Raw genomic sequence first — 22,497 nt, 5'->3', positions numbered from 1 at the left:
ATCTATCTATCTATCTATCTATCTATCTATCTATCTATCTATCTATCCACACACACACACACATACACACATACATTTGTCTCTTCAAGAAACAGTAAAGCCATGAATCATATCCTAGAGGTAACTGACAATTTCATTCTTCATACACAGTGATAAATCAGAGGATTACAACCATTGCTAATGTGCTGTGGGAAAAAATATTTCAAATATATGATTTGACAGTCAGAATTCACTCTGATCAAAGTAAACTTGGAAAACAAATTAGTCAATGAGATATTGGCTTTAATAGGAATCAAGAAACCTAGAATGAGCCCTTACCATGCTCGAGGAGATCTACAACCTGAGCATTTCAACCCCAACTTACTAGATATGTGAAAACATCAAAATTTGAGCAGAAGTCAAGACATATCAATTTTAAGCATGTATTCACTGTTACATGCAATGGTGCCTTAAAGCTTACACCTTACTTGTTAATGTTTGGAAGAGAAACATCCTTGCCTATTCACTTGAGCTATAGAGTTGAAGATAATGAAGAAGATAATAGTCATCATAAACCAATATGTGTCTTATGTAAGGGACAGGCTGAAAGAACCTTATTGACAAGCAATGGCACAGCTTAGAAAACTGCTGATGGAAAAAAAACAAAACAAAAAACAAAGTAAAACAAAACAAAACAAAAAGCTGCACAATGCCCAAATTTGGTGTCAAGGTCTGTATACAAGTGACAGAATTTTGGGAAAGAACCTTTTGTGGTACTGTCATATTCAAAGATAAGTAGGTGAGTATTCCAGTTTAATACCTCTCTCTCCAATGTAGAAAGGGCTTTGATAGGGTGGAGCCAAGATGGCAGAGTGAAATAAGTGCCTTGCTTGAGCTCTCCCCCAAACCCTCCAAATACCTGAAAAAAAATGGCTCTAAACAATTCTAAAGCAGCAGAACCCACAAAAAGACAGAGTGAAACAAATTTCCAGCCCAAGACACCCTGGATGGTTAATCAGAAAGTTATATTGCGCCGAGGTGGGGGGGGGGAGGGGAAGGAGCGCAGTTGGGCGTGGATACACAGGCCACAGTAGTGACACTGGAGCAGACCTCAGAGGACTGAATCTTAGGCAGCTGGGGTGGTTTCCAGCTTCTCAACCCAGGAACGCCAAAGACAACTTAGAAGGTCAGTGGGAAAAGTCTGTGACTGAGGTGAGAGAGAAGCTAGGTCCCAGCCGCAAGGCCCTAGTGCGGGCCACAGCTGCCTCCTGAGCTTCCAGTCCACAGACTGAGGGGGAATCAAGTGACTGATCAGAGGAGGATTTCAGAGGTCTCTTTGCCAGTGCTGAGGAAGGAATCTTTTGCTTTGCCCATGCTTGGATCTGGGTCACAGTTCTGAGGGGCGGTCCTGGGGCCAGGAGGAGTGCTGGAGTGGTGGAGCTTGTTGTGATGGTGGAGAGGAAACACCTGGCCCCATATCATCCACCTTGGAAGAACTGAAAATTTACAGGTCCCTAGAAATATCTCTGAAAACAGCTGCACAAACCCCCGAAGCTTGGGACAGTATATTCTCCACATTTGAAGCAGACTTTTGCCTTAACAAAGAGTTTAAAACTCAAGTAAACTGGCTGGATCATGAGTAAGCAGCGCAAAAAGAGTCAGACTATATTATCTTACTTTGGTGACAAAGAAGATCAAAACATACAACCAGAAGAAGAAAACAAAGTCAAAGCTCCTACATCCAAAGCCTCCAAGAAAAATATGAATCAGTCCCAGATCTCGGAAGAGCTCAAAAGGGATTTTGAGAAGCAAGTAAGAGAAGTAGAGGAAAAACTGGGAAGAGAAATGAGAGTGATACAAGAAAATCATGAAAAACAAGTCAACAGCTTGCTAAAGGAGATCCAAAAAAATACTGAAGAAAATAACACAGTAAAAAATATCATAACTCCAATGGTCCAAAAAGTCAATGAGGAAAAGAATGCCCTAAAAAGCAAAATTGGCCAAATGGAAAAGGAAGTCCAAAAGATTATTGAAGAAAATACTTCCTTATAAATTAGAATAGAGCAATTAGAAGCTAGTGACTTTATGAGAAATCAAGACACTGTAAAACAAATCCAAAAGAATGAAAAATTAGAAAACAATGTGAAATATCTCATCGGAAAAACAACTGACCTGGAAAATAGATCCAGGAGAGAAAATTTAAAAATTATTGGATTATCTGAAAGCCATGATCAAAAAAAGAGCCTAGACATCATCTTTCAAGAAATTACACAGGAAAACTGCTATTTTAGATATTTTAGAATAAATAGAAATTGAAGGGCAAAATAGAAATGGAAAGAATCCACTGATCTCCTCCTGAAAGAGATCCCCAAAGGAAAACTCCTAGGAATATTGTAGCCAAATTCCAGAGTTCCCAGGTCAAGGAGAAAATATTACAAGCAGCCAGAAAGAAACAATTCAAGTATTGTGGAAACACAATCAGGAGAACACAAGATTTAGCAGCTTCTACATTAAGGGACAGCAGGGCATGGAATATAATATTCTGGAGGGAAAAGGAGATAGGATTATAATCAAGAATAACCTACCCAGCAAAACTGAGCATAATCCTTCAGGGGAAAAAATGGTCATTCAGTGAAATAGAGGACTTTCAAGCATTCTTGATGAAAAGACCAGAGCTTAATAGAAAATTTGACTTTCAAATACAAGACTCAAGTGGAACATGAAGAGGTAAACAGGAAAGAGAAATCATAAGAGACTTATTAAGGTTGAACTGTTTACATTCCTGCATGGAAAGATGATATTTGTAACTCATGAGACCTTTGTCAGTATTAGGGTAGTAGAAGGGAAAAAATTATATGTATGTATATGTATTACATATGTGTATATATATATATATATATATATATACACATATATATACACATAGAGGGCACAGGGTGAGTTGAAGATGAAGGGGTCATATCTGGAGAATAAAATTAAGGGGTGAGAGAGGATTATACTAGGAGAAGGAGAAAGGGAGAGGTAGAACGAGGTAAATTATCTACCAAAAAAAAAAGAAAAGAAAAGGCTCTTACAATGGAGGGGAAATGTGGGAAGGTGAGAGGGAATGAGTGAATCTTATTCTCATAGGATTTGGCTTAAGGAGGGAATAACATACACACTCAATAGGGTATGGAAATCTGTTTTACCCTACAGGAAAATAGGGGGGGAAGGGGACAAGAGAGTAGGGGGAATGATAGAGAGGAGGGAAGATTGGGAAAGGGAGTAATTAGAAGGAAATACTTCTGAGGAAGGACAGGTTCAAAAGAAAGAATAGAATAAATGGGTGGGGGTAGGACAGGATTAAGGGAAATAGAGTTAGTTTTTCCCAGCATGTCTACTATGGAAGTGTTTTGCATAACTGCACATGTATATATATATATATATATATATTACATATATATATTACATATATATATATATATATTGAGTTGCTTGCCTTATCAATGAGGGTGGATGGGGAGGGAGGAAGGGAGAAAATTTGGAACCCAAAGTTTTAAAAACACATGTCTAAAAAAACGTTTTCACATGCAACTGGGAAATAGGAAATAAAGGAAATAAGGTACAAAAAAAAAGAAAGGGCTTTGATATTGAATAATGATAACTTAAATAAAATTCTTTCTAGCAGACATGCTTCTAAAACATACAATATCACAATTCTTTTCCTCAGTAAGACTAGGCTGTAAGGAGCTTAAAATGCCACTCACAGGTACTTATATTTCATCCTAGGGCAATAGGGAGCCACAGACAGATATGTTTTAGGAATATCACTGGTAGCAGCAATGAGGAGGACAGATTGCAGAAGTAAGGGATTTGAAGCGTAGGAATGAATTAGGAGGCTCTTGGCTATCCAGGTGAGTAGAAGGATATGAGAGACTGAATTATGGGGTCATTGTGGCAACACAGAGCAGGAAATAGAGGTGAGCACCTCTGCGGAGGTAGATTAGGCAACTGACTGCACATGTGAACTGAAGGAAAAACATAATAAGAATTTACCAATTGCATGCATTCTTTTTGTTGCCAGTGATAATCTTCCCATCCTCCAGAAGGAAAGTCTTCACTCTTGATCTTGCTTTCTTCCAATATAGCCTAAACAAACAAACAAACAAACAAAAACAACTTTGTTGTCCTTAGATACAACAAAAGAGAGAACACTTCCTGCCCTTCTAATTTTCTGGGCTCACTCTTAAGACCTCAAGTACTGCATCTATGGGGCTGCTAGGTGAGGCAGTGAATAGGATTTTTGGACCTGGAATCAGGGAGAATCATCTTCCTGAGTTCAAATTTGCCCTCAGACACTTACTAGCTGTGTGACTCTGGGCAAGTCACTTCACCCCGTTTGCCTCAGTTCCTTATCTGTAAAATGAGCTGGAGAAGAAAATGACAAACCACTCTAGTGTCTTTACCAAGAAAATCTCATATGTGGTCAGGAAGTGTGGGAGGCGACTGACCAACTGCTTTAGACATACGTATTTGTTCCATAAACAACTATTGTTATGCTAAATACTGAGGATATAAAGTTTCCTTCAAAGCTCAGCACAAAGTCTACCTCCTACCTAGTTCTAGAAATGTTAGTTATAGCAAGAAGGATCCCATTATCAGAGAGGAGACGGAGTGATCTATACTTCGGGAAAGCAGTGATCATTGGATCACAGATGCAGAGCTGAAAGGGCGGGGGAGGTAACAACCATTTATTAAGCAGCTTGAAATTCAATTCAATTAACTTTTATTAAATCCTACTATATGGCAGGCGTGTAATGCTTTACAAATATTATTTGTGAAAAGGCAGGCAACACAGAGGCAATTTAGTCTAATTTCTATCCTGCATTTTACAGATGAGGAGTATGAAGCCTATGGAGGTTAAGTGACTTGCCCTAAGACGATACTGGTAATACCTGTCATAGGTAGGATTTGAATCCAGGACGTCTGATTCCAATTCACTAGATGGATGTAGTCTGAAGGTTCTGCTGGAAGAAGGAAAATGCAAGTATCTGTTGGGGTAGGATGTGTCAAGCAGATTCTGATCCTCGGAGCCCCAGCTCCTCCCACCAGGTACAGGGAGTAGTCCAGACCATAAAAAGTAAACAGTCAAAAAAAAAAAAAAAAAAAAAGACTGGCTCCTCAGCCCAATCAGGCTCCTCCTCCCTCCCGTTTCACAAGTGGTCTAACAGAAAATGGGAAGGTCCTAGTGTGGTGCTGGGTCCTTGCTCTTACTTGCACTTATCTGTTTAATCCCACTTAGAGGCAGGGCAGCGGACTGGGCTGAGATGGCTGACACAGTCCGCTGCCGGCTGCTTCTGCACTTGGAGCACCTGACTTCGGGGGAGCTGAAGAAATTCAAGCTGTATCTGGTGAACTGCCTCCCCCGGGGCTGCCTGGAGGAGGCCGATCGCCCCAAACTGGCAGATCTCCTGGTCAGTTCTCTTGGGCAGCAAGAGGCCTGGGAGCAGGCTCTGCGCATCTGGCAGAATATGGGCCTGAGGGAGCTGTGCGAGCGAGCCAAGAAGGGTAAGTGCCTGCCTGGGGACTGGGACTTACCCCTTCCACTTGCACAGCTCCCCCCTCCTCTCCCCGCTCCCCAGGTTCCCTTTTTCCTTCTTTCCTCTCTCCTCCCCTCCATCCTCCCTTGCTCCCTTCCTTACTTTCCTTACTTGGAATTCTCTTCCAGGGCTTCTCCCAAACCAAAATTACCTTATATTGACTCTGCAAAGATTTTGTGTTTGTAAGTAGTTTCCCTCTAAAGAATGTAAGCTTTCTTCAGGGCAGGCACTATGTCATTTTTATGTTTGTATCCTCAGCACCTAGCTCAGTGTTTGGCCTGTCAAAGCTACTTAATAAATGCTTATCGAATAATTTCTGTCTTTAGAATAAGAGGATCCCATTGGGATACATGACACAGGGCTGAGATAGGAAGAGGGGGTCACCTCTATGTTTTTTCATAACAGTCAGGATGGGAGGAGTGGATTTCAGTTTCTGTTTCCTGATACTGGAGGGGAAGAACATCTGGGCCATGAGGAGAGTTTGCTGGTGGGAAGAGAATGCTCAGGGGGTGCCAGTAGGTGGAGGAAGGAATTTATGAGAAAGGCAGATGGTAGATCTGGGAGAATGAAGTTAATAGAGGAGATTTCAACTGTGGTCTCAGCTGCTGAAAGGAGAAACAGGGGATGAGGACCAGTGGAGAAAGGAGGAGATGAAATGAATTGGGTCAGGCTTTGATCAAGTATTGTATTTCAGCACAAGGAAAATGTCCCAGGAAGAGAATGATTAGATTACTGAATTTAAGACAATTCCCTGGATTCTGTGCTGAGTCAGGAGCAAGAATAGAAGTTCTTTTCTTTTTTTTTTTAAATGAGTGCAAAATATCAAGAAGTCAATCAGATGGCAATCACAACAGCAAGTATGAGAAAGAATTTCATTCTATTAAGTAAACTTTTGTTGTTGAGTCATGACTCTTTGTGATCCCATACGAGGTTTTTTGGCAAAGATATTGGAGTAGTTTCCCATTTTCTTCTCTACCTCATTTTACAGAGGAGAAACTGAGGCAAACAAGGGTAAGTGACTTGCCCAAGGTCACACAGCTAGTAAGTATCTGAGGCCAGATTTGAACTCAGGAAGATGAGTCTTAACGTCTTCAGGTCCAGCCCTTTACTGTACCTATCTGCCCAAAATCTTAATGGATCATTATCAAAAAGTCACCCCATAGTCATGCAGAGATTTCAGAGCTGGCCCATACTCTTTGCATGCTCTGCCCACTCCCATCTAGGACTTGATATTCAGGTACCCTGGATCAGGGAGGAGGGAAGAAACAGGAAATAGCAAAAAATTGTCATTTAAAGTTCTGAAGTGGTGGGGGCAGCTAGGTGGTGCAGTGGATAGAGCACCGGCCCGGGATTCAGGAAGACCTGAGTTCAAATCCAGCCTTAGACACATAACACTTAGTAGCTGTGTGACTCTGAGCAAGTCACTTAACCTCATTACCTAGCCAAAAAAAAAACCAAAAACAAAAAAACAAGTTCTGAAGTGGAGACAGTGAAGTAGGATCTTTGAAACAGTGCTGTGATATTTGGGACCCTATCTCCCACTAGGTTTCTCAGACTAGTTCAACCCTACTAGGAAACAGAAGTCTAAACCACAAGCTCTCCATGCACTTAAAACTTCCTCTAAGAGCACTGGGTTGTGGTGAACAGTTTCGCCCACTTAGTATCAGTGTCCAGTTTGAACATCTGAAGTCAGTCATTAAAAAAGTTAAAACTCCCTACCTATTCACTTAGAATTCAAAAACAAGAACCAACAGGATAACAACATTAAGCCAAACTTCTACTCAGCCAGAGATAAGAGGGCCTTAGATCCTTTCCTTTCCTTCACCTGGGCAATGCATAAGATCTTCCCACTCCCTTGAGACCCAGATCATACCCTTCAAGAAGTCTTCTGTAATCCATTAGCCTGCAGAGATCTCTCTCTCCTCCTGAACTCCTGGTTATCTACATGCCTTTAGTATGGCAGTGCCTGGCACATAGTCAGTGCTTAATAAAATTCTTGTTGCTTAATTGATTCACTGTCTCATTTGGTTAACCTTTCAAAGCTTACATATCATATTATTGTGTCTGTATCACTCAACAAGCTTTTATTTGTGGAGTTTGTGGTGCTGAGACCCAGCACATTTCATTCCAACTCCTCAGGGCCCGAACTGAAATCTCCTCCTTAATGCTGTTCTCCACCTCTATTCCTACTCTCAGCTCCCAACTATCTACTTATGCAACAGATAGGTCTCTTATTATCTTCTGCTTTTCTTTCCTACAGAGGATCTCGGATTCATTCCTGCTCCAGTTCTTACAGCCTCCTCAGGTCAGTAACCGCTGTCAATGTATAAGTCTAGGTTCAGTTAGTTTTTATTTTTTTTTCCATCTGTCATCCTGGACCTCAGATTGTTTATTAATGGGGTCTCAGCAGTAAAATTTAAGAGGATGTGTTTCAGGAAGCTGGACTATTTCCCCAACCCTTGAGTGTATTAAAATCTTATGGATTATAGCAGATAATATATCTACTAGAAAGGCAAGATGGAAAAAAATACTGGCCGTGTGTTTGTTTAGGAATAGGGTGAAATAGTTGGACCGACACTGTATTGATGGTAGAGGTTATAGGGAATTGCTGGAATTTTAAGGAAAATGACATGATCAGATCTGTGCTTTAGGAATGTCACTTTTGTAGTAGTATGGTAGATGGAAAGGAAAAGGATTTGAAATGAGATGCTAATAATTAGGAAGCTAATATAACAGAACAGGAGAGAGGTAGTGTACTCTCAAATCCAGGGACACTGACCTAGATTTTTCCAGAAATAAGACACTCCATCTCTAGCTTCTTGGAATTTTCTCTGGCTGTCCCCCATGCCTGGAATACTCTTCCTTCATCATCTCCTCCTACTGGTTTTCCTGGCTTGTTTTAAGTTCTAACTAAAATACCATCTTTTACACTAAGGTTTTTCTGACACCTCTTAATGCTAGTGCCTTCCCTCTCTTACTTATTTTCTACTTAGCTTGTATGTAGCTCATTTGTACATATCGGTTTGCTAATTTTCCCAACTAGATTATGAATTGAACCCAGATCTCTCCTGACTCCCATGTCTAATGCTGCCTTTCTAGAGTTCCTTTTCTATTACTGCTTTACCCTTTCACCTTTCATTGTGCTCCCCCCAAAAAATATAGGATAAAGTAACAAGAACATGAGACAATACACAGAATCTACTCTTTTTTCTAGCCTGTAAAAATATTGTCAATATGGTCAGGATCAGTTTATGTCATCCTTGCCTCTGACCTAGCAGCCATTATAATAAAGTCAGGTTCTGAAACTCCCTGGGGAATTGCGGGGTGGGCAGTGCGGCAGGAGAAGATCTTGGAGATCGGGGATAAGGGATATCTAATTATCACAAGCCCTTGAACTCCGACTATAGTAATACAAACTCTCAGGAGTAATATGCCCTTGCTGAGTGTGTTTTTTTTTTTTTTTAGTCACTCTTTCTCTTCTGGGCCTCAGAGAATTGCTGTTTCATGATTCCTCATGAACCATGGTTGCTCCATAGATAGGGCTTGATTCTCATTTGTGATTTTTCAGTTTCCTTGTGTTTTTGTAGTTACTACTTTCTACCCTTATGTTCCATATCAAGGCCTAAGACTTTATGTCTAAAATCCTGAGAAGAAAAATCTCCATATCCAAAAAGAAGTCCAGCGTGTGAGGGGGTTAACACATTGAGAAGAAGGTGCTTTGGAGGAAAATGATCCCACAAACTTGACACCTTGTTCCTCTCTACAGGATCCCAGACAGGACAACTACTAGCTGTATCTAAAGTTGAAGTGTTTCAGAAAAATTCTCCTTCCTCACCAGGTAACCAAACACAAAGAATATGCCCTGGGGGCCCCTTTCTGCTCAAAATATAACAAAACAAACAAAAACAAAATAAATAAACCAACAAACAAAAAACCCTGAGGGTAAGGGTGACAAGGATAATGGAGAGTTCTTTTTGGGAGCTCAAATTCTCCACCATCAAATCAAGGAAAGAATTATTAAGGAAGGTGGTGGGGTTAGGGGTAAAATAAGAGTGGGAAAATTGCCTTTCATCCTTGGTCCTAAGAAAAAAGAACCTTTTTACCCCCTTGTCAGGTATAGAGATCTGTAGAAAGCCCCAAGACACAGGGACTAGGGGAGGGTTGTAGACAGTTCTTATTCACAATACCTGGAACACCAAGAGTGGGTGAGTCAACCAGGACAAAAAGCCATGATTTGGCTATATGAGTTTGCTAGAATTCTCCATATTATACCTATTTTCTTTCTATATATTTTCTTCTTCCTCAGGAGTAATTCTTTTCCTTTGGCCAAAGTTTCAGCTCATGGTTCACCAATGGTTCCTTACTGTTTTCCCCATTTCTAATCACACACTTTAATTCTCCCTATTGTCTCTTTCTCCTATCCCAGCTGATATGTCCCTTATTCCTATATCTAACTTAATCCTATTTACCTCCAATCCTGCTCCAGATCTGCCTTCACCTTCTACTGTGCTCTCTGGAATGTGTGTTCTATTATTAATATCTTTAAAAAACAAAACAAAACACATATCTTTTCCTTTCTCACTCCTTCCATCTTTTGGTACTCATAAAGATCTCCATTCTGATGACAATGATTGCCAGAATGGATTCCTCACTTTCCCTTACTACCTGCAGTTGCTATCTTTGCAGCAATAATTTCACAACCTGAAAGAAGGCTGTGAAAAGTTGCTGCTGTTCTCTTTATTACAAAATATTATGACCTTTTTTCTCAACCCTCACCCTTTTGCAGGCATTTGGTACTATCACCTTCTACTGGATTTTCTCTTTTCTTTTGGTTTTCATGGCTCTACTCTTTCTGGATTCTCCTTCTACCTTTTTTATCTCAATCTCCTTCAATGGATCTTCATCCAATTCAATTTCTAACGGTGGGTGTCCCCCAAGGCTTTGCCTTGCACCTTATTTTTCTTTTATCTCTACTTTATTGGTGATATTATCAGTTTTCTTGGACTCAATTATCATTTCTATACAATTGATTCTCAGACTTTTATAACCAACTCTACTTTTTTTTCCCTTTAACCAACCTTTCTTTTCTGAACACCAGTCCCACTTCTCTACTTGCCTATTTACAATTTCTGTCAAGAAGTCCTTTAGGCATCTCAAACTAAAAATATCTAAAGCAGAATTCGTTGTATTTCTTCCCATATTCTCCCTTCTTGTGAACTCTCCTATTGAAAGTACCACAATCTTCCCAGCCATCCAGGTTTGAAACTGTGGTATATTCCTCTGCAGCATGCTCTTACTCATCCCAAGGGTCCAAATCACTTGTCAATTCTTGTTATTTCTGTCTTTACGACATCTTTCATATATATTATCTTATCCTCATTAACAAAACCAAAACCCTAGCTCAAGTTCTCATCCCCTCTCACTTGGACTATTGCAATTGCCTTCTACTTGGTCTCTCTGCTTTAAGTCTCTCCTCACTCCTATTCATTCTTTATAGGGATGTCAAAGCTCCTTGAAGAAATGTACTGTTTTTGTGTTATTTTCTTTCTTTATATCCCCAGTGCTTAACATAATACTTGTCTCAAAGAAAGCACTTAATAAATGCTTGTTGATTGATTGAATTCATGAAAATGAAAACTTATGAGGCCTTTTACTAGGACACAAGAGGACCATAGCATATAGTAGGGATTCTTATGCAAGCAGTGTTACATATCAAAAGGTGTCTTCTATTTTGTAGCTCCTCAGGCAATCCAGGCCAGTGCCACAGATACACTCAAGCTTTGCTCCCCTGAAGACTTCCTAATGCTAAGGAAGAAGATGGCAGGACAGGTGCTGTATATTTGCTCTTTTTGCTGGGGTGAAGGGAAGAATGACTTGGTAACTCACCCAATTAAACAAATATGTGATGCTCTTGTGGGAAGGGGATCTTTTCTACAGCTGCCTTAATGATTGTGAGACATCAAAGAGCAAGATCTTTCCAGTTCCTATGCCAGATTTCTTGCTCCTTTTTTTTCCAGTTGCTAAGCAAAGCTCACATTTTTGTCCAAGACCTTTCAATGAACACCCATACCCTACTCTGGATTTCTGATTTCTGATACTTCCTTCTTCTGTTCCCTATGTCCAACATCATTTCTATTTAAGATAGTGTTTACATGGTGACATCTCATAAATGTTGAAGAAGGCTATTATACTCTCATTTGATCAACTTGTCTTTGTCTTTGAATTGAAAGTGTCTGGGGAAGACTCATTCACATTCATATTCATCCCCTACAGATATACCCAGTGATGGAGAAAGAAGCCCGCACACGTCGGGCTCTCATAATCTGTAACACGAAGTTTAACTGGCTCCCTCCGCGGAATGGGGCTGAATATGACATCAGAGGCATGAGTGACCTTCTTGAGGGTCTGGGTTACAGGGTAGATGTTGAAGAGAATCTCACAGCTTTGGTAAGTACAGAGGTAAGCCCTTTCTCACTCCAAAAGTTATAGAAAATCCCTAACCCAGGAAATGCAGAAGTTTCATTCCAAGGGCCAAGAGAACTCAGATTTGTACCCAGAGAGTTCAGCATTTCACAGCAGGAAGTTAATAAATCTTTACTTTGGATAGTCTTTTGTGGACTTGATGAGACAACTCTCCTCCCCTGACACTTCCCTAAAGGTGCTGATTTTGGAATGTTTCTGTGCTTCCTTTAAAATGTAGCTTGAACCTTCCTTTCAGTTCAAAACATTTATTTTACCCCTAAGATACAGCTGTTCCTTTGAGTGTTCATATTATTAGATTCTTTGACTATACATTCTCAGATCAGCCAATCTGGACTTTCCGTTAGGAAATGGAGTCAGTGCTGCAGCGATTTGCCTCCTGTCCAGACCACCAGACTTCTGATAGTACTTTTCTGGTACTTATGTCTCATGGTATGCCAAGTGGCATCTGTGGGAAAGATTACAGAAAGGAAGACTCCCAGATTCTACCTGTTGCCAGGATCTTCCAAATTTTCAACACTTCCAACTGTCCCAGTTTGAAGGACAAGCCCAAGGTCATCATCATTCAGGCTTGCCGAGGGGGTGAGTATGGATTGGGATTAATGCAGAGTATAATCATTCAGGGGGCTTCGTCTTCTGTAAGATAATCTGCACATCTCAATTATTACAGACTTCAACTGTGATGGAAAAATATATAATGCCACCAATAGATATACTTTTCTATGGAAATTCTTTAATGGCCTGATGCTCATTCTGGTAATAAGTCTGGTGAGTTCAGAAGAAGTTTCCTAGATCATTTGAAATGTACTCATCTACCACTTCTTGATAATGAGCGTCATTCCCATTCTGTTACCTTGGCAATCTAAACAGTCAAGAGAGGTGGTATGGTTTAATAAAAAGAGCAGTGGACCTGGATTCAGGAAATCTTTGGTTTAAATTAAGGGACAGTGGAAAGATCAATGGATTTGGCATAAGAGGACCCGAATTCAAATCAAATTCTATAAAACACCATCTCATTTAGGAAATGGTTATAACTCCTAAGGCAGAATTGAGTTAACTCTTGTAGGAATGAGGGATAGAGAACTAACTGCTCAGTCAGAGGACTTCAGTCTAAATCTTGCCTCTGATACTGTGTGACTGTCAGCAAGCTTAAACTTTTAGGGTCCTAGTTACTTCCAGTTTCAAAATAAATGTGTTGTTCTAAACTGTCTCTGAGTTCCTGTAGATCCAGCCTTTGACACATGACCATGTTAGTTTCTTAAAATCCCAATGCTACTGTTTCTTATTCTATGAAGTTGGAGAGATGCAGCACTTGTTGTGAGACTTCAATGAGGTAATATATGTAAAATAGTTTGCAATGCTTAAAGTGCTATAGAAAAGTTACTATAACTATGACCTTGAGAAAATTCATATCAACTGTAGAAGACATGGGTTCTGAGGTGTGTGTGTGTGTGTGTGTGTGTGTGTGTGTGTGTGAGAGAGAGAGAGAGAGAGAGAGAGAGAGGGAGAGAGAGAGAAGGTATATGTTTTGTTAGTGCCAGATGCTTGCTCAACATTTGAAGATGCTTGTTTCTGCTCAATGTATATTAACCCCAAATCTCATGTTTCTGCAGAGAATTCGGGGGTTGTTTGGGTCAATGATTCAGCAGTACCCTCTGCAGAGAGTTGTACCGAGGACCTATGCATCTTTGAAAGTGATGCTCTCTGTAGGGCCCATGTGGAAAAGGACTTCATTGCTTTCTGCTCATCAACTCCGGGTAAATGACTTCCTGGGCAAGAATTTTCTAATAAGGGTCTCCCAGTGCACAATTTCCACTCATCTAGTGCAAAATGGAACAAGAAGCCATGTTTGTTAGGGATTTGGTGGAGGATCATATGATGAATGTAGCATTCTTGGTTTTTCTAGCCCTTTTCCAGAAAACCTCATTGGTTCTTTCCAGTTAAATTTTATGTATGTTTTCCCACAGCCACTGATCTCATACACATTCTTCTATCACTGTCATTCAGTAAGGCTGACTGACTCACAACTTATTGTTTGTGAAACACCTTCCTGTATGGCAAAGCTCTTAAACCTAAAGCAATTTGCAATTTGTGTAGGCAAAAAATATAGATATCAGCAGTTTAAAAACACAAGCAGGATGACAATTTTGGAAAGACAGATTAATCAAGTTTATAATATATTTATTAAGAAGAAAAGCAAAGAAATCCTAGTCAAATGGAATTAGAGAAGTGTTCAGGGTTTTTTTTTTGTTTGTTTTTAAGAAAGGCATTGAAAATCTATAATCATATATAATCATAGGGGGTATGGCTTGGTGTAGAGGAAGAGGGGGAAGAGGTTATAGAAACATGTGCCAAGGTTGCTACATTTCCTAGCATCTCATTCCCAAATATATTCTTCTGGAGAACAGAGTGCCTCTTTTGAGAAAGAAGAAACTGTAATTTGTAGTGAAAAAAGGTCAATAAGAAAGATATATTATTGAAGAAATTATCCTTGGGGTAAGAAGAACTAGCCTAATGCCATTTATTCATTCAGTCATTTACCATTTATTAAGTTTCTACTCTAGATAGGGTACTATAACTTTTTTTTCTGGAAGTTGCCTATTTGCTTCTCCTTCTTCATTAGGACAGGGACAAAAGGTCCCTAGCTTATAGAATCTAGTGTCAGCTTAATTTAGGCCCTCTTTACTTCTGGCTTGGACTATTGTAATATGTTCCTAACAACTGTCTCCATTCTCTCTCTTTCCAATCCATCCTTTACATAGCTGCCAAAAGGATCTTCTTAAGGTACAAATCTGAAATCATGTCATTTCCTTGCTCAGAAATCTCCAGTTGCTCCTCATTTTTATTGCTTGCACCCAGAACAATATCTTGCACATAGCAGGCACTTAATCAATGCTTGCTTAATTGAATTTCCTAAAAGGCAAAAGACATTGACCCTTAGCCTTGCCTTTAAGGCCCTCCAAAATGTTTACCATGGAGCTTTTGGCCCTAATTTCACACCATGCCTCTTTTTTGCCCTTTTATCTTCTAGATAAACTAAACAAATAGTACTCTGATATCATCCTCCCTTCTTTCCTCTATTGCCACTGTTGAAATACTTCTACTCCTTCAGAACTCACTTTAAGTGGCATTTCCTCTGGGAAACCTTCTTTAATCCCCTTTCCCAAGGTAAAAATATTCTGTCCCTTTATAGCAATTTTACTGAATCTCTTCTTTGCCCTTATTATATGCTACCTTTTTACCTCCTTAAGTATGTTTGTATCTAATCTTCTCTTTTGGATTGTAAATGCATTGAAGAAAGGAAATGTATTATTTTTCATCTTTGAAATACCTTGCACATATCAGATGTCTAATGCCTGGAAAATTGAATTCAATTCCCAGATAATGTGTCTTGGAGAAACGTCCACAAGGGCTCTCTTTTCATCATCCAATTAATTCATTACTTCAGAGAGTATGCTTGTTGCGACCACTTGTATGATATTTTCCACAAGGTAAGATAATCAACACATCATAGGCTTTTATCTCAGTGCTTTACAAGCCTATTTCTGTCCCTCTTCATTCTCCATTTTGCCCTTCTGCCTTGTTAAGCTGTGATGGTCATTCCTAAGCTGGAAGACCTAGGTCAGAAACAGCCTGACCTGTCATAAATCACAATAGCCATGGGGCAATCAGTTCTTCATATTCTCTTCCTGTCCTGCAGCAACCTATATCAGTGGTTACCAATTTCGGGCAAGAATCTAGGACTACGTCAGTTCCTCTCTTCTCCTGGGAGGCTAGCAAATGGGAAGAAAGATTTGTTTGGTATAATATTTTCCTTGGTTCTGGTATTCATGAATATCTTTTTTCTAAGAAACATCTCTTTTTGTTTAGGTCCAGAATTCATTTGAGACCCCAAAGTTGAGTGTGCAAATGCCAACCATTGAAAGAACAACATTAACGAAGTATTTCTATCTTTTCCCTGGCAATTAAAACTAGTAGGCATCAGCAACAGTGGCTGTTGCAGCTCAGGTAAATTACACCAATCTGTAGAAGGGATAAAATTTCCCATCTTCAGGTCTAACATGAATAAGAGAAAAAAGTACAAAATGGCACTTGTTTTGGTGAATAATGTAGAACTTTCTTCTTGAATTTTTTTTTAATCTTAACATGTCCTTGCCCTGATTGTATAAATGGAGAAGGTGATGATCAGGCCAATAGAAACCTAGTCAGATCATTCTTTTATCCTGGTTGATAAAGAGTCTAAGAGTTCTTCTCTTGTTTTGATCTTGAATATACCCACATTGATGATATTGCACTAGAAGGACCATTTTTAGGATTGAAAGTTAACTTATGACATCCTTACTATGAAGTCAGTTATACCTTTTATTAAAGCAAGTTCCAGTCATATCTCTGTTTCTAAGTTGTACCTCTTAGCATTTCAGTGCAAGGGTATTCCTCTATCAGAACATGTTGAGATAGAACATGATGTTATTGGTAGGTTTCCAATTCAGATTATTCTGGGTCTTTCTTCCCATTAATTTGATTAGTAAATATTGGGGGATATCTAGGAATCATGCTTTTGTGGCTGTGTCCTTCACTATAAGGGTTGGGCTCTGGGCTAAGGATTAAATGTGGTATCACCCTTTTTCACATTGTATTTCTCTCTTTCTTTTCTCTAGGAAGTTAAGGGTGATGGAATATTTATATACCTTCGTCCTCTGGAAGGATGTTTTTATCATGGGGATTGTTGATGTTATTATTGTCTGATTTTTCTTTAAATAGTACAATAAATACAAAATCAAATAATTTGTCAGCCTTTTGGGTTCTTTACTAGGTAAAAGATTTTCACCCAGGAGAGATTTCCAAGAGTGTTCAGTAGTTATCTGAGCAGGACTGGGCAGTACAGAATATTCTAGCTTTCCTAGTACAGTACTATTGAATTTAATTCAGTAAGTGTTTTTGAGCAGCTGCTCCATACTCAGCCCTTGGTTACGGACTATGGAAGATGCAAGAGAAGTGGAAAACTCAGTCCCTGCCTTTTAGAAGCTTATGCTTTTGTTGAAGATATAGGATATATACACACAAAGCAAATAAAGAAGATTACAAAATCCTTCCTCTGCTATTCACCACTTTAGAGTCTATCTAATTCTAATTCTCTCATTTTATAAATGAGAAAAAAAATGATTTGCTCAAAATCCCACAGTAACAACCTCTCTGGGACATTTTTTTCTTTATCTGTTACCTGAGAGGGTTCAATTTGTTGATCTCTAGAATCCCTTTCAGATCTGCTCAGAAGATCAGCTATGCTCAGAAGTGCTTCTGTGTACAGTATTGTAAATTTGCTAAATTCTGTACTGTGTGCCTGGCACACAGTAAGTCCTTAAAAAATGCTTGTTGTAAATGAGTCACTAACAGCTTCCTCAAAAGAATGCCATATAGCAGGTTCTGTTATTATTCCCATTTTACAAGTGAAAAAACTAAGAGGCATTCTCTGTTATTTCTGAAACAATCCTTTTAAGGGATATCTTATGATTTATTTTCCTGGTTATTATAGGGAAATAGTCAGGTTTAAAATAATACAATAAATAGGAAAGTTTCAAGGTTCTTTGAAAATGAATCCTCATCTTTAATGAATACATGAATGTAGTTTGGACTAACCTTTCTTATCTCCTCTTTTTCTTCTACTGGTTTATCTTGTAGTTGTTGTATCTAAAATCTACTTAATCTACTCCGGCCTGAAGGTTAGTTGCTGGCTCATACATAGTCTGAAGAATATTTGGATTTAGCAAAGCTGCCAGCACTTGGCAGTTTGGGGATAATGATGAAAGCAGTGGATTAATCATCCAAGGATCTGGTTTCAAAAATGTGTGGTCTCTTCTTACTACCTGAGAGATTTTGACCAAGTCCTTTTATGTTTGAAATTTAATTTTCTCATTGTAAAATTAGGTGGCTGTAGTAGATCTCTTCTCAGCTCCTTTCCAGGTCTAAATCTTATGGTAGAATTTTTAAGTCCTTCTAATACCTGCTTCCTAATTTTCTGACCTGGTTGTCTGAAGACCATTGCTGACAAAGACATTTTCTTAAAAAGCCCCCCCCCCCCCCAAACCACTCCAAACTCTGGGAATTACATCATTCTCGAAGCCATATCTTTGAGGTCACATTCTACATCCTACCTGGTGATTTCCATGTCTCCAGGCACTTGATAGCTTTGTCCTCTTCTGGCTTCCAGGATACAAATGACATTTCTCTATCTATACCCACAGACTGGTAGCATCATGTAAAAAGAGCAGGGCTAAAGCTTAAAGTGAACTAAATTTGGTTCCAGACAAGAATAAAATGTTTTTTTTTTCCCCTATATCTATCTATAGGACTCTTTTAGCTATGTGTTGTACAATAGGAAGATGAAAGAAGATATAGGACTAAAGATAAATGTATATGAAAGAGATTGATAATTGATAAAAAGAAGTCAGAACCACTGGTGGTTTTTTGTTTGTTTTCAATTTTCTCTGCCAATGAGAATGATCTTCAGGATGCAAAAGATTACACAAACATGGTCAAAAGGAATTTGAAATCCAAAATAAGTGAGAAGATAAGACTATCTGGTTGCCTTTGATGAATGTAGTTAATCAGGTTTTGAAGAATTATTATATATAATAGTATAATAAAATAAATGGTGGGTATAGTTGGGCTGCTGTGAGCAATCTTTGAAAAATCACGTAGAACAAGAGAAGGGCAATTATTATTTTACTTTTCAAAAGAGTGTGGAGTCTTTGAAATATGGGCTGGTGACTATGATTTTGATCCCTGCTAATATTCCAGAATTCATTGAAAGGAAGATTTGTAAAAATGTGAAAGACAAATAATCATAACTAACAACCAGTCCAATGGCTTCACAAAGAACAGGCAATGGCAGATGACTACCCTCATATTCATTATTCATAGGATTACTACACTGATATATCTAGTAGACTTAGTATATTGAAAAAGAATACTTAGCTATTAGCAAAACATTTAACAGTTTTCATTGTGGACAATATGGAGAGATGTAGCATAGCAGAATGTAAAATCAAATGCATTCAGAACTGATAGAATGGCTCTCTGCAAAGAGTTACGAGGAAAGAGGGGACAAGTATTGAACTTTCATTAGGCAAACTATGAAATTCAAATGGTTATAGTTGAAAGGAAAATAGTTACTCAAAATTCAAGCAAAAAAGGTTACAATAAACTCTGCTTACTCACTTAACCCTTTTTGCCTTAGTTTCATCATCTGTAAAATGAACTGGTGAAGGAAATGGCAAACCACTCCAGTGTGTTTACCAAGAAAACCCCAAAATGGGTCACAGAGTCTGACACAACTGAAGAATGACTGAAAAACAAATGTTTCTACCAAGGAAGGAAAATTCTCCAAATGTGGGATTCAAGATAAGTTCAGTATACAATAAATAATAAATTTGCTTCCACATGAGGGCTTTGTCCATCATTTAGCTTTACTAATATATTATAAAAGGTAATACAGATAAAAACTTGAATATTTGAGACTAAACCCAAATCTTCTGATTTCAAATCCAGGTCCTTTCTGCTGTACTACATTTTCATATTCTTACCCCATCCCTAAATAATAAGAGATTTCCTTCTTGCTCACATGTCACAAATTGATCTCTAATGATAACCCAGGACAGAAAGAAGGGAATCTCTGATTGTTCTATGACCTTCCAAAATTGAAATTAAACAGATTTTCTCAATGAACAATTCTAATGTAAGTAAAATTCTTCTCACTATTTCCTACATACTTCTTTCTGTCACATAAATCCTTTTGGAAATCTTCTATTCGCCATCTTTTGTAAACACAATATTTTTTAAAGCATCCCCTTCATGAATTTAATTCCCCAGTGTTATAATCTGAAGGGGTAAGCAGTGAATAAGAAAGCAATATCTCATTATCTTCCAAAAGAGAGGAATAACTTGGAATAGGTTCTGTTCAGAAAAACCTGAGCAATAGCTTCCTTATACCTTCTGGATTTGTCTGGAATTATGAGCTATCATAGGAGGAAGTAGTAACATTAACAAAAACAACTTGCTCGTATTTATTTTATAGAACTTTTCTTACCTCGAACCTATGAGTTAGGTAGTTTCGCATAATCATACTAAAATTTACACATAAGCCTTGCATCAGACCCTCTCTGGTTATAAAACGCCCAATTTCCCAAAGGATTTGGGGAATTTTCTCTTTCTTTTGATTCATAGTTTCCACCAAAGAAGTCTGAGAAAAAATAAGCATGGTCCTATCTAATGTATTAAGATGGATTTTCCACTTGCAGAATTACATTTCACTGTGTGTGTGTGTGTGTGTGTGTGTGTGTTTGGTGGGGGGGGGATGGAGAAAGCAAAAGTAGAGTCCAGACCTATGATTTCTTCAAAGTGGGAAATTCCCTCTTATGGCAACTCTAGAAAGGAAAGAACATTGATAAAACATTTCTTAGAAAACTACACAGAAATTAAGAAAAAAAAGTTCAGAAGGAAACTTGAACAAATAGACTAAATCTGTCACTATTTTGTTAAGTCTTATATGTACTTAAAAACTACATTGCAAAAATGCATAGTTTTATGTGCAATTCTCTTTTTTTGGCTCTTTAAATATTGAAATGTTTAGGTTTATTGGTGATTAAGTCTATAATATAACATAAAGTAATAAAAAAGACTCTTACTACCAATGTAGACCAGTAAATAATCCTTAATTTATAGTCTTTGAAAGTTTTCTGGGGCACTGAGATGATAGGTGAATTGCCTACCATCAAAGATATAGTATGTGTCACATTTAGGACCCCAGGTGTTCCCTGATTCTAATTCCAACTCCCTCTCCATATCATCATGTGGCTTCCCAGAATTATATAGAAGGAAATTTAAAAAGAGGAAAGACAAACATAGGCCTTGAACTGAATGACCATTAGTACCAAACATGGATATAAACCTCTAGAGTCACAATCTCAAATAAGCATCCCTCATACATATTATTGCCACTATTGCCTCTCTCATGCAGGAGAAGGGAAAGGGAGAAAAAGTACCATAATTAGGACTGACAAGACCACAGCAGTAAGGGGAAGAGGTGTGCCGAATGAATCTTGGGATGTTTCTTGAGCATCCACGATCAGCAAGAATAGAATTGGAGTGATGCTTCTGGAGAGACACAAGAAAAAGCAGAGACTGATATAAGTGGTGAACTAGTCAAGAACACTAAGATGGAAAGGAATCCCAAAAGAATCCTGCTAATTCCAGACCAAGCCAAGAGGTTTCACTACACTCTAATATAGCCTGAGAGGGTAGAAGATCTCAATTCTGTCCTGTGAAAACACACTGAAAGGAGTCAAGGAACTAATGAACTGTTTCTTCCCATTCCCTCCTCCACCCACCCCACCCCCACCCATTACTCTGAGGGATAATTTCCTCACCCTTTCCTAAATTTTGCTGGAAGATTTCTATTCCATCCTTTTGTCTAGGAAGGTTTAGAAAGATTTGTACTCATTTGTGTATGGGGTCAGAGAACGACTACTACTTTATTCTCTCCCTCGTTATTTACATACACAGTTAAGTATTTGCTATTGTTTTAATACCTCTGGCCTGAACTGGTATAGACTGTGACATAGTGGATCAGCTCAGGCTGTGATTTGCATAAATGATTACCTTCGTCATCACACTGAATCGAGAAATACAGCCAGGAGCTCCAGAGCCAGAGTTATCTAAAGACTTCTAGTATTTTATGTTCTTATATCTTGAAATGAACATGCACCATATAACTTGCAACCTCAGTTTTCTTCATCTGTAAAATCCTGCAGTTGAACTAGATGATTTCTAAGATCCCTTTTTTCCTCTTTATCCTATGATCCTATAAAAAAAAATCACTTAATTTCCCTACCAATTCAGATGGGAGGCAGAAGGTGAAAATATCTTAGCACTTATTACATACAGATAAGGAAAGTGAGGCTTGTAAAGGATAACCTTTATTATTATTTATTATCAAACAGCCAATGTGATCTAAACATTTTGAACTTATTCAGGACTCTTTTTGCCATGCAATATTACATATTAAGCAAAGAAGTGACCAGGAGCTGAGGCTAAATGTTGTATTTAGAGGTCCTGTACCTAGGACAGACTTTCCCCTGGCATCGGAGGTCAGCTAAGTGGTGCAGTGGATAAAGTTCTAGCCTTGCAGTCAGGAAGACATGAGTTCAAATTTGGCTTTAGATGCTAGTTATGTGACCCTGGGCAAGTCACTTAAGCCCTGACTCAGTTTTCTCAACTGCAAAATTGGAGTAATAATAGCTTCTAACTCAGAGGGTTGTTTTTAGTATCAAATGAGATAGGTAATATTTGCAAATCTCTGGCACATAGCAGGTTCTCATTAAATGCTTGTTCCCTTCAATATATATCGATATCTCTATCTATCTATCTATCTATCTATCTATCTATCTATCTATCTATCTAT

The 22,497-nt window shown here is 38.6% G+C and overlaps 1 protein-coding gene across 3 annotated transcripts; it reads left to right on the top strand.

Moving 5' to 3' along the window:
• The first annotated feature begins 5,186 nt into the window (after positions 1 to 5,186).
• LOC114033930 (caspase-13-like) lies at positions 5,187 to 16,823 on the top strand. Of its 3 annotated transcripts, XM_027849583.1 has the most exons (10): positions 5,196 to 5,526; positions 7,819 to 7,863; positions 9,325 to 9,396; positions 11,296 to 11,387; positions 11,832 to 12,005; positions 12,386 to 12,620; positions 13,652 to 13,795; positions 15,420 to 15,529; positions 15,909 to 16,046; positions 16,697 to 16,823. In XM_027849583.1, exons 1-9 carry the CDS (start codon positions 5,286 to 5,288, stop codon positions 16,005 to 16,007), a joined length of 1,212 nt encoding a protein of 403 aa, XP_027705384.1. In that variant the 5' UTR covers positions 5,196 to 5,285; the 3' UTR covers positions 16,008 to 16,046; positions 16,697 to 16,823. The 3 variants fall into 3 exon arrangements, with proteins under 3 accessions (XP_027705385.1, XP_027705386.1, XP_027705384.1); XM_027849584.1 differs by lacking the exons at positions 15,420 to 15,529; positions 15,909 to 16,046; positions 16,697 to 16,823 and adding exons at positions 12,709 to 12,806; positions 13,264 to 13,371 and having other exon boundaries at positions 5,187 to 5,526; positions 13,652 to 13,744; XM_027849585.1 differs by lacking the exons at positions 13,652 to 13,795; positions 15,420 to 15,529; positions 15,909 to 16,046; positions 16,697 to 16,823 and adding an exon at positions 13,264 to 13,371 and having other exon boundaries at positions 5,190 to 5,526.
• Positions 16,824 to 22,497: the final 5,674 nt, after the last annotated feature.

This window comes from Vombatus ursinus, unplaced genomic scaffold (assembly GCF_900497805.2).
Source record: "Vombatus ursinus unplaced genomic scaffold, bare-nosed wombat genome assembly UNPS02007612.1, whole genome shotgun sequence".
NCBI lineage: Eukaryota > Metazoa > Chordata > Mammalia > Diprotodontia > Vombatidae > Vombatus > Vombatus ursinus.
Note: the sequence above shows the minus strand (reverse complement) of the source record. Positions and strands in the feature narration are given on the sequence as shown.